This window comes from Pseudorca crassidens, chromosome 18 (genome assembly GCF_039906515.1).
Source record: "Pseudorca crassidens isolate mPseCra1 chromosome 18, mPseCra1.hap1, whole genome shotgun sequence".
Classification (NCBI taxonomy): Eukaryota; Metazoa; Chordata; class Mammalia; order Artiodactyla; family Delphinidae; genus Pseudorca; species Pseudorca crassidens.
The window spans coordinates 64,452,176-64,464,606 of record NC_090313.1 but is presented as its reverse complement, the minus strand read 5'-3'; the positions used below and the strand labels follow the sequence as shown (position 1 = coordinate 64,464,606).

Below are 12,431 nucleotides of genomic sequence, written 5' to 3'. Positions count from 1 at the left end.
GGATATATGTATATGTATAACTTTGTTATAAAGCAGAAACCAACACACCATTGTGAAGCAATTATACTCCAATAAAGATGTTTAAAAAAAGAAACTCAACAATAAGAAAACAACCTGGTTAAAAAAAAAAAAAGAAAGAAGGTAGATTTATATATAAGAAAAAAATCTCTAAAACATATTGTTAAGTGAAAAAGAAGGATATAGAACAATGTATATATATGGAAAAGGGGCACACACACACACATAATACTTAAATTGTATAATATATAATGCCTGAAAAATACATTTATAAATATTGTATGTACTTAAAATATTTCTGGATGATTTGCAAGAAACTGTGAACAATGGTGTACTTCTGAAGAGTGAGACTTTCCATTTTATATCATTCCAAACGATTTGATTTTTAAAACCATTTTTTTAAAAAACCATTTTTAATGAAAAGAATACATGTTATCTTTTTTTTTTTTTAAGGCTTTACAATGTTTTTTTGTTTTCTGGTTTAGAACATCTTTCTGCACATTGTGGACTTATCTGATCCCAAGACAGTCTGGAAATTTGTTGAAAATTTCAAGCAGGAACATACCCTCAATGTCCTGGTGAGCTTTGTAAACATAAGTAGGGGGTAAATCTCATGCATGTGCATTTCTTGCCTGTGTGGTTGTAGACTGGTGTGTATGTTTGTGGATCTTTATGGTGACACCTTAGTGAGAATCTTTTATGGGGAGGCCTGTTCAGTTATCAGTTTCACTCATTGGAGTCAATCTAACCCTATTGGTTGGATTTGTGGGGAAAGGAAGGGACCATCCACTGGGTCTGTGGGGGGGATGGGGAGGTTCCATTTTTTTCATAAAATGATGATTTGTATACTGGTATTCCTGAACTCTGTAGATTTGGGGATTGCTACATTAAAATAAGAGGCTCAGGGGGAAATTAAATAAAAAGCTTAGTCCAAAAGAACGCTTGCTGCAGACAAGCACATCTTTTAGTAACACAGTCAGTTGCTCTCCAGAGAGAGCTAGAGGACTCAGTGGGCTGGTGTCCTTCTCCTCCTCGCATATACTCTGAGCTGAGCTGCGTTTCTACCCAAATAGTTTCTAATGTGCTCCGAAATGTTCACTCAGGCTCAGGTCTACTCTTGCGCTGTCCAATATGGCTACGGAGCATTTGAAATGTGGCTAGTCCAAATTGAGGTGTGCCACCAGTGTACAAATCTGCCGATGTTGAAGACTTAGTGTGAAAAATAGAGTAAACAGGGCTTCCCTGCTGGCGCAGTGGTTGAGGGTCCGCCTGCCGAGGCAGGGGACACGGGTTCGTGCCCCGGTCCGGGAAGATCCCACATGCCGCGGAGCGGCTGGGCCCGTGAGCCATGGCCGCTGAGCCTGCGCATCCGGAGCCTGTGCTTCGCAGCGGGAGAGGCCACAACAGTGAGAGGCCCGCGTACCGCAAAAAAAAAAAAAAAAAAAAAAAAAAAATAGAGTAAACTAACATTTTTATATTGATTACATTTTGAAATGATACTCTTTTGGATATATTGAGTTAAATAAAATATTAAAATCAATTTTACCTGTTTCTTTTTACCTTTTTAATGTGGTCACTTTCTAGAAAACTTAAAATCATATATTTCTATTGGACAGCGCTGGTCTAGACGAACTCCTGGGGCACTTTATCATGAATTAGGTTGCCGGGCCAGGCCCTGGTCGTCGGAGGTCTCTGCACAGTCCCGAGGCTGAGGCTGCTGCACAAATGGCCTTTTCCAGGACGGGGTTTGGAGTGAAGGGACAGTTGAGCTGAACTGTTGTCGTCACCTGAATGTGGGACCAGTGGTGGTGGTGGAACTGTGGGGTTTGGGAACAGGTCCTTTGGCCCTATTTTCCTTTATTTTGAAATGGGAACTGTACTTTCTAGATCAATAATGCAGGTTGCATGGTCAATAAGAGAGAGCTCACGGAAGATGGACTTGAAAAAAACTTTGCTACCAACACTCTGGGTAAGTGTAAGCAGTTTTCTTGTTTGCTTTTAGCAAAATAAATGTAGACATAAATGATACTGTAGAAGGATCAGAAAAACATTGATCTACTTTTTGGGTTCTTGGTCCTTGGCGTGATTGCATTTACTTTAAATTTATCCTTCACTGCATTATTATTTCTTCATAAAACACTCTTTTCATGTTTTACATAATATGTGTTAGTGCCAGGAATACTTAGCATTGTTAAAGTTTTTTTTTTCTAGGAAGCTCAAGGCTCATTATAGACATGACTTTGGTGAGAAGGGCAAAGGTCATCTTAGGTAGAAAGTGCAGACATGAAAACTGTAGCCAAGGGAGCTTCCAGCCAGGGCTGAGAAAGGTGCAACCATGAGACCAGAAGATGGGCCAAGAAGGGCACTCACCTGGAATGCAGGACCCCTGGGTTCCGGTTCCTGCTCTGTAATAACAGGCCGACTCATTTTGTGCCAGGCCAGTGATTCTCAAAGTAGGGTTCCTGGGCCAGCAGCATCAACATCACCGGGCAGCTGGGTAGAAACGCACATTCTTGGGCTTCACCCCCAGCTCTACTAAATCCAAAACTAGGATGGGGCTGAGAAGTCTGTGTTTTAACAAGCCCTCCGGATGATTCTGATGCACACTAAAGTCTGAAAACCAAGGTACCGGGATTTTAACCTCTTTGGATTTTCTCCATCTCAGACCAAGGGGTCTGGAGTACAGATCTTCCTCAGCTTATATTGGGGTTAGGTCCCAGCCAACCCATCATAAGTTGATCATATAGTAAATTGAAAATGCATTTAATCCACCTAACCTACCGAATATCGTAGCTTAGCCCAGCCTACCTTAAACATGCTCAGAACACTTATATTAGCCTACAGTTGGACAAGATCATCTAACACAAAGCCTAATTTATAATGAAGTATTGAATATGTCATGTAATTTATTGAATACTATACTGAAAGTGAAAAACAGAACGGTTGTCTGGCTCTAGAATGGCTGTAAGTGTGAGCGTTGCTCATTATTGTGATCACCTGGCTGACTGGAAGCTGCAGCTCGCTGCCCTGCATCCTAGAGAGCATCATACCGCATATCACCACCCCGGGAAAGGTTCAAAATCCAAAATTTGAAGTGCGATTTCTACCTAATGTGTATCGCTTTCACACCGTCATGAGTCAAAAAATCATAATTCAAACCATCATAAGTCAGGGACCAACCGTAGACTATTTCGGTGCCTTTCAACTCGGAGATGCAATGAATCTAAGATTCTTCCCAGTGACTATACCATTTCCTCATAGGAAGTGAAGCTTTTAATAAGGCATTTTAGTTTTTATTTATTTATTTATTTAATTTATTTTTTGCGGTACGCGGGCCTCTCACTGTTGTGGCCTCTCCCGCTGCGGAGCACAGGCTCCGGACACGCAGGCTCAGTGGCCATGGCTCACAGGCCCAGCCGCTCCGTGGCATGTGGGATCCTCCCGGACTGGGGCACGAACCCGTGTCCCCTGCATTGGCAGGCGGACCCTCAACCACTGCGCCACCAGGGAAGCCCCTTAATAAGGCATTTTAATTCATCCTAAGTCACAAGATGAATGGCGGGGGTTCCTGTGTTTGTCGTTGAAGGTGTCCATTAAATAGTTACCCTCTTCCCAACCAAGAACTGAACAATTTGAGGATTAAGACAGTGGATGAAAGCCCCAAATCACTGTTGTTACGGATAAGGCTGGTTGAAGGGCATGGCTCACGTGAGAGCCAAGTGGCTTCCTTAATGCTAAACCCCAGAGTTAGCCAGCCTCACTTGCTTTGTTGCATCTGGCTGGCCTCAGACAGACACCACCAACCCCTCCCAGGAAGAGGAAGACGTGGGGAGCAGAGCTCAGCAAGCCCAGATTACTGCCCCTAAATTTACTCCAGTTTTTAAGTGGTCCCGTCCTCGCAATGGAGAGAGGAAGGGGCTGAGGGAGGATGTCCATTGTTCTCCCTCCAGGAGAAAGAGAGCATCTGGAGTGGGGAAGAACCTTTCTCCCTGGCACTGAGGTTGCATTTATTTCTTCTTAAACAAATCCCTGGGAGCTTGCTATGAAACGCTGCAGGTTTAGTACAAAATATTCCCAACGTTCGCTTTGTTCCAAATGTGGTATCCTTGCCCAAAGTACCAAAAGTACGCACATGGGGGGTCATGCCAGGGTTTGCCTTCTAACTCTCCTGGATGGCGAGGACTCCTAGGGTCCTAGCAGCTGGCCTCCCAGGTGGCTGCTCTCCAGGACCAGCTTTGTGATTTGCGGGGCCCAGTGCCAAACAAAAATGGGGGCCCCTGTATTCAAAAAGTGCAGGGCCCTGTGGGGTTGCACAGGATGAAGCCTGCTCTGCTGCTTCCCCACCTGCCCATCCACCACCCAGCTAAATTCTACTGGGTGTGCGCTGCATGCTGGGCACTCGTGGGTGGCGTACGTATATATGGCACTGAACCCACGTGACCACCCTATGATGGAAGTATTCCTGCCTGTACATTACAGATGAAAACACTAGACTGAGAGAGCTTGCATAACTTGCCCAAGGTCAAGTGGAGGAGCCAGAATTTGAACCCAAGTCTGTCTGCCTCCAGAGCCCATGTTCATAACCAAGATGAGTTCTACCAGCCCCCAGCATCTCCTCCCTAGACCCATCCCTGCGTTATCATGAGATAAGTGCTAAAGGGAGGCTGGGAGGGGAGTGACCAGCCATGCCAGGAGAAGCATGGCCCAGGGCTGGGGACACTGCTTAGAGGGCCTCCTGGGAATCTGCCTTGATTGAGAATGTGGGGCAGATCTGATAGACTCTCAGGGAACTGCCTTTTTTTTTTTTTTTTTTTTGCCACGCTGCAAGACTTGCTGGATCTCAGTACCCCCACCAGGGACTGAACCCAGGCCACCGCGGTGAAAGCGCAGAGTCCTAACCACTGGACGACCAGGGAATTCCCTTTTTTAAAAATTTTATTTTATTATTTATTATTGTTTGGTTTTGCTTTTGCCTCTTTGATTATACAGCTGATTATGTTGTACTTTTGTTTTGGATCCGGTCTGCTTCTAAGCACCTTGATATCTCTCATTTTCATTTCCTACCTGTGTTAGAAACATTTTATTGATCTTGCCAACCTCTCTGAGAAGCATAGTAATTCTCATGCTTAATATTTATTCCTCCTCTCCAGAGGGGAAGACGTAGTCCAACATACACAGGAGCGAGTCCGTGACAGAGAGGGCAGCTTGACGTGCTTCTGCTTTACAGATGAGGAGATACAGAGAGGTTCAAATACTGTCATTCTGAAGCAGGTGCAGAGCCAAGCAAACAGCCCATCCCTCTGTCTGAGTCCTAGGAAACTGCTGGCTGCCTTTCTAATGTGAAACATGTTTTCGTGGCCTGATTATGTAACACAGGTTAGGTTGTTTGCTATGTTCTAAGATTCCGTTTGGCCTCTAGAAATACTTCCAATCCCAGCCAAACATCAGTAGATTCCTGATACTCTGAGGACAGGACACAGTAGGGTTTGCAGAATTTATCACCAGATCCTAAGAGTTCGGGAGGTGGTGGATTAGTGAAATACTGTCAGAGCCCATGGCTGCATGTGGCTCTTTGTGAGGACATCACAGTCTATGAATCAGATAAAGGTTGGAAATCATTCTCCCTCTCCTTTTGCGGGGATGGGTGGCGCATGGAGAGATTTTCATAGTTTACTCTCCTAGGGACGAAAATGAGTCGCCCCAGGGTAGATTTGTGGGGAGACGAAGCGTGGAGGTGAAGTGATCTCATGAGACAGATGCTGTTTGGTCGCTGTACTTGCCCCTGTGTTTCGGGTCTTCTCAAACCATATCCGTTTTGCCTGTTGGCGTTCAGTGGCATTCAGAGCCCGTGAGGAGTGAAGACGGATGTGGGGGGTGGGTGGGTGGGGCAGTGCTTCGCGGAGTGCTGTGCTGGCAGCTGGCCACAGCCCGAGCACCCGCCGATCACAGCTCTCACCCACCTCTCAGCCCCTCTCACCCCCGGCACACGAGACAAGGATGCCATCCACTTCCTCCGAGACAGCTGTATCATCAGTTAATTGACCGTAATAAACAGGCAGTGGTGCCTTAGATCTTTGGCAGAGGGTGGGAAAGTTCAGTTGAGGTCATCTTGGAAGGACGCACCTACATCAGTGCGCGGTACATGTTCTGTCCCTTCACATTCTGTTATTTGGGGCTTTCTGCTTACCGGCATAGCTCCACACCCAATGGTAACTGCTGTTTAAAGCAGGGACCCAGGGTCCAGAAACACCTTAATAATAATGATGATAATAATAGTAATAATAATGGCACACACTGAACACTTCCCATGTGCCAGGGGCTCCACTAAGTGTTTTTCTTGGACTATCTCGTTCAGTTCTCATAACAACTTTATAGATTTCATAAACAAGGAAACAGGACCAGAAGTAGTTTGAAATCAGAGTCTGAGTGACTCACCTTCCTAAATAAAGGACAACAAAATTATATTTGGTCCATTTTTGTTATAGGCTTGTATCTGTCAGCTCTTACTACATAACAAACAACCCCCAAATCTCTTAGGCATACAATAAATAAGCATGTATTTCTTGTTGACTCTTAGGCAGGTCTGCTGGGTGGGCTAACGTCAGCTGAGCTCAGTAGGGTATCTCTAAGCAGCAAGTTGGGTCTGCATTATGTTCCAAATTCTTGCATCCTCCTCGGACCATTAGGCTGACCAGAGTATGTTCCGGTGGCAATAGCAGAAGCCCAAGTGTGCAAGCACATTGCAAGCCCCTGCTTGCTTCAGATCTGCTAACGTCCAGCTGACCAATGCAAGTCATTTCACAGAGCCCAAAATCAAGAGTCAGGGAAACATACTCCTCCCAGGTAACTGGGGAAGAGAGGGTGAACATTGTCAAACAGTAATCTACGACAAGGGTCTATTTTATTACATTCTAAGTCTTTGGAAATGGGTCATCTGAGTTTGATGTGGTAACTATTAACCCCAAATATTTAATGAGCAAAATATCTTGTTTGTTCCATAAACATTTGAAGAGCACACACTGTAAGCTGTGGTCAGCGATGAGGATTCAGAAATTATATGGACTCCCGGTCCAGTGGGGGAGTCAGACACATAAACAATGTCAGTAACCACATGGTTAAGTTCTCTTTCCGTCCATGAAGGGAGCTGGGGTCCAAACCCCAGGAAAGCAGAGAACAGTACTTCCAAGGTGAAACAGGCCCTCAGGCACTAAAGGTGTCTGGTGCCAGGCATTCTTATGTGTCAATAAGCCTTACTCGGAGCTTCACCTATGTGCCATTTGGCTCCTAAAACCTTCCAGCTCCCAAACCTTCAGGATTCCCAGAAAGACACAGTACCTGGGGATAGTAAGCACTGTAGAAATGTCAGCTGATATTGCTGTAACATCCAGATCCCTTCACCTGGAACTGAAGTCCTTTGTTATGGTACCTCCCCCACCTGTCCAGACATACTTCCATGGTTTCCCAACGTGGATCCTCTGCCAGTCCGCCCATTAGTTTTGGAACCTGTCACCAGCAGGATACCTCCATGCTTTTGTTCCTGTGGCTCCGGTGCCTGGAACGTCCCCTTCCTGGTTCACTTTCACTTCTCCTCCGTGACTCGCTGGGAGCACACCAGCCTGGAGCTTGGCCAGCGCTTCTCCTCCTCTGGGCTCCCAGAGCACCCTCTGTGACCCTATCTTAGCACCATAGAAGTCACCCTTTGATAGGTGGTTTCTGGCACAGAGCATGAATCACTGAGTGCACGCACTGCCTGGCCCTTACGAGGAGCTCAGTCCGTTTTGAGCTGACCTACTGGGTGGGTAATCCAGTTCCTCCAGCTACGTGACTGTGTGCAAAGTGCTTAAACCTCCTCAAGCCTCACATTCCCATTCCGTAAAATGGAGATCATGATACCTTTATAGGCTAGAGGTGAGGGTTAAAGAAGGAGCTGTAAGTTATCTACCCAAGAGAAATAACGTGTTCACGCAAAAATGTGTACACAAATGTTTATAGTTGCTTTATTTTTATTCATAATCACCCCAAATTGGAAACAACCCAGATGTCCTTCAACTGGTGAATAAACTGTGGTGCTTCCATACAATGGGATGCTATTCAGCAATAAAAAGGAACAAAACATTGATGTTTGCAGCAATGTGGCTGAATCTTAAATGCATTGGCTAAAGTCAAGCCAGACTCAAAAGGATACATTGTATGATTCTGTTTATATGATGTTCTGGAAAAGGCAAAGCTATGGGGACTGAGAACAGATCGGTGGTTGCTGGTGGTTAGGGGTGGGAGGAGGGTGTGACCACAAAGGTAGTAGGTGACTGTGAGGGAATATTTGGGGTGACGGAATGGTTGTGAATCACAGCACAATCTAATGCATAGAGTTACCCAATTGTATGCATTTGCAAGAGCTCATAGAGCTGCACACACCCCTGCCCCCCCACACAGAATTTTACTGGATGTAAAAATATATAAGAAAAAGCAAAAAGATAGGAAAGTATCATAGCTCTCCGCACAGTGAGTCTGTTTCTTGGTAAGAAGCAGACTATTCGCTATGATTGACTTGAGGTGCCCTCCTTGAATCAGTGCGCTCCTAGAAGGGGCACTGTCTTCCCTCCAGCCTAGAGCACAGGTCACCCTGCTCACGCCTGATAATAGTAGGTGCTAAAAGGCATCAGTTGGTGAGGAGTAAACGCAGAGGCACCTTCCATGTTGTGCTGTGCAGAGGCCGGAGAAAGTCCTTCCACTATTCCAAGGATAGTGGAATGCGCAAAGGCTGTGGACGGAGAGATGGCAGTCTTGCTGTCCAGGAGAGTCTTGGGGTGAGGGAAGGTGACCCCATGAGGAACCCTTGACCAGAGCCAGAGTTCATGATTTCTGTGAGCCCACCTGGTTCTGGGTAAAATTGGGAAGCAGGCAGTAGTCACAAAAGAAAAGGTGATCAGCCAGCCTCAGTGTCTCATTGGCCTTCCCATCGTTCCTCAGTGACCCCATCGTTGTCCTAGAATTTTCTCTGCACCACCTCTCCCCTGAGAAGCCCCTGAGATGCAGGGAGAGAGGAAGATGCAGGAGGAGGGAGAGGGAGAGAGGGCTGCTGTCCAGCTGCATCAGAGGGCTCCCTTAGGTGTCCTTCTCCTGTTTTGAAATCTGGCCCCAAGATGCCCAAGCCCCTCTGATCTCTTCAAACGACGGAAGGAATGGATGCTGGAGTATTATCAGGTCCCCAGCAAAACCAGTATGGCTTCAGCAGCATCCCGCATTCTGCACCATTCCCAGTTCCCTTCCTCACGCCTCCTCTGTTCCTTCCCTCCAAACATTTCGTCTCCCCTCTCTCATTCCCTTGGGCTACACTCCTTTCTGGGTCCCAGCTCACAGCTCAGTAACCAAGGATCTGTGCTCATCTTAGCAGGTACCATCTTAGGACTTTGTGGGGGGGGCAGGGTAGGGAGGTGGTGTTTATTCAGGATCGCTTGTTTCTAATCATAAGACAAATGTGTCTTCTTTTAGAAAATAGGGAAATAAAAGTATCTAAGAGAAGCCAAGACTCTCCCGTAATTCCATCATTAAGATAAAACCACCATTAACATGGGTCTTTTTTTTCCAGCCTTTTTCTATGTGTGTCCCCTACTCCGAGGAGGGGCCACAGTGTGTATGCCATTCTGAGTCTTGTGTTTTTCCAGGTAGCATTATGTTATAAATGTTTTCTCGTGTCATTAAACATCCTGTAGAGTGTTCCTTCTCTTTAGAATATATTCTGTTGTATGAATGTGCCATAGTTTAGTATGTTTAGCCCCTATTGTGGGATATTTAGCTTGTTTCCAACTTCTCACTATTGAAAATGATTCCACCATGAGTACCTCTGTTCATTCATTTTTGTGTGGATCTTTGCTTATTGCCTTAGGATGGATTCCTAGGAGTGAAATTACAGACACCTAGTTTGTGACCATTTTTGAGACCTTTGACCAAATTGCCAAATACATGATACATTAACCAAATTGCCCGCCAGAAAAATTGGAGCAATTTGTATTCCCACCAGCATTCTTAGTGCTTATCTCTCCCTATCCCAACAAGCTCTGGGTCCCACCACCTTTGCAAAAGTGATAGATGAAATCTGGCCTCTTACTTTTCTTTGCGTTGCTTTGGTTACTAGTGACGTGGAACTTGGCGATGGTGCTTATTTATTGGCCATTTGTATTTCTTTGCAGAGTTGCCTGTTCATGTCCTTTGCCCATTTTTCAATTGTGATCATCGTCTTTTAAACTGTTGGTTTATAAGCCATCTTTGGCACATTTATCACAAGTGCGTTCCTCCCTGACACCTCCTCCACCCCAGTTTAGCAAATTACTTTTTAATTCTGTTTTTGGTGCTTTGGTTGGTCACACAGAAGTTTAAATTTTCTATGTAGTCAGACTGTATAGCTATTACTAAGACTGATTTATTCGTTTTTATGGTTAAAAAAAATCCTGGTTACTCTAAATACTTGTTTTTTTCCCTTATTTTCTTACAACGTTTTCTCTTATTTAGCGTTTTCGTCCACTGGAAGTTATTTGGATATTAGGTCGGTAAGGACCCTTTTCTCCTCTTTCTTTCTCTCTTTCTTCTCATGCTTTTTAATAAACAGTGTCACAGCTCTGCTTACATATCGCATAATCTTTCCTTTCTTTTGAGTTGTGATGCTGTCTGTCTCGTGTACCAAATTCTCACTAAGTTGCTTCTCTTTCCAAGCTCCAGTCCGTTCCACCGATCTAGTGATTATTGTCACGACTGCACTATTCTCATTATTCACATACATTTTACTGTCTTCTAGGGCAAGCCCTAGCCCATCACTCCTCTCATTCTTGAGACATTTTCACCCAGAGGACTGATAGATTGGGGGTGAGGAGGCTAGACTTCAGGCATCAGGGGAGACTGGTGGGGTCTGGAGCTCCTGAAGCTACAAGGTAGGACCCCTCGGCCCCCAGAACGGCTTTGGAGCCCTGGGTGAGGCTCTTGGTCTAAAACTGCACTGCGGGGGGGGGGTGGGGGGTGGGGGGCGGTGGCTGTGCCGCCCTCCTAAGGACAGAATGGATAAACCCAAAAGTCAGAGATCTTCTGCCCCTTGGCTTTGGTTTTCTGCCAGCCATTGAGGCTGCTTTGGATGAGGCACAAACACCTTCCAGAGCTGAGCCCCTGGGCCACGATGGGCCTCCCCACCTACCTGTCCGCCACTCTGGGGTGGTGTCTGAGCCACTGCAGTGCCCGGGCCGGGGCGAGCTCTCTCGGGGCCCCGTGGGGACCACGCCTCCTGTTCTCCCAGCCAAGGAGCACTGGCCCCAATTCAGGAAGCCATTGAGGTGCCCGACTCCATCCTGGCCCGGGGGCCCAGGACCTTATGGGTTGATCTGGCTGGGATTCCATGGGTGTTTTTAAAGGAGAGCTACTCACAGCAGTTCTACCACACACCCATTTGGGGAATTTTAAAAACAAAATCCCAATTAAACACCTTCATGCCTTTAATAAGCCCATTCTCTCCCTGCTGTAAAGCAGGCTCTTTCCTTGTGCCCCAGGTGTAGTACCAACAGCCTCCCTCTCGGATGTGACAGCAGGGAGTGATGCAGTCATCTTCCACCAGAAACACTGGTTGAGCTGTAGCACCCTGAGGTACAGACCTTGGATGGCCTGGGGAGGACAAGGAAGTGATAGCATATTCACTTTTGTGGGTTACCTGGAGCCCAAGACAGGTGCCAGAGCTCCCCCCTCTCCTCTCAGGTGGACCCTTCCCACCTCACAGGTAGAGCTCACAGGTGTCCATTCCCACATTTAAACAATGCTGTCCAGCTGCTCACAGCTTCAGCCACCCTTGAGTGAGCCCTCCCACCCCCAGGCTCTTTGCACAGACTGTGCTCCACGCCTGGACACCCTCCTCCCATCCCTACCCTCTCCTAGCACCCTGCCTCTCTCGCCTCTAAATCTTAGCTCAGGTGTCACCTCACTGCTAACTCAGGCCCGATGCCACCGCCACCCCATCCCATGTGCTCAGAGCAGTCTCTTCTGCACAGCACTGACCTCACTGTGGGTGTAGGTTCATTACATAATAACCTGTTAATGCCTGGTGAACACCCTGCAGTCAGGGAGTTCTCACAGTATCCCTAGTATTTATCACTGGGTCTGGCATTTAGCAAGTGGAACTGGAAGCGGGGGAAGTTGAGGTTGGGGGCAAAGGGAAAGATCTGACTCATCCTCACCGCTGTCTGACCCCAAACCAAGAGTAAATACCCCACGAGAAACTGATGACTCTAATGCCTCTTAATGCCTCATTTTCTCTGGGACTCTGTGCTCCCAGCTTCCCCAGGTAATATGATCTTTGAAATGGTCTTTATATAATTTGTAAAGTCAGTGTGTGAGGCCCCTAGGCTCGCTATGGGATGTTTGTGTTATTGTACCAATGG

General features: G+C 46.4%; 1 protein-coding gene across 5 annotated transcripts in view; it reads left to right on the top strand.

The window, feature by feature from the left end:
• DHRS12 (dehydrogenase/reductase 12) overlaps nucleotides 1-12,431 on the top strand; it is a 44,375-nt gene that overhangs the window by 13,199 nt on the left and 18,745 nt on the right. For all 5 annotated transcript variants that reach the window (XM_067713047.1, XM_067713045.1, XM_067713044.1 and 2 more), the window contains 2 exons: nucleotides 504-596; nucleotides 1,906-1,987. In XM_067713047.1, the coding sequence (XP_067569148.1) occupies nucleotides 504-596; nucleotides 1,906-1,987 (175 nt within the window). The remainder of the gene's footprint in view (nucleotides 1-503; nucleotides 597-1,905; nucleotides 1,988-12,431) is intronic.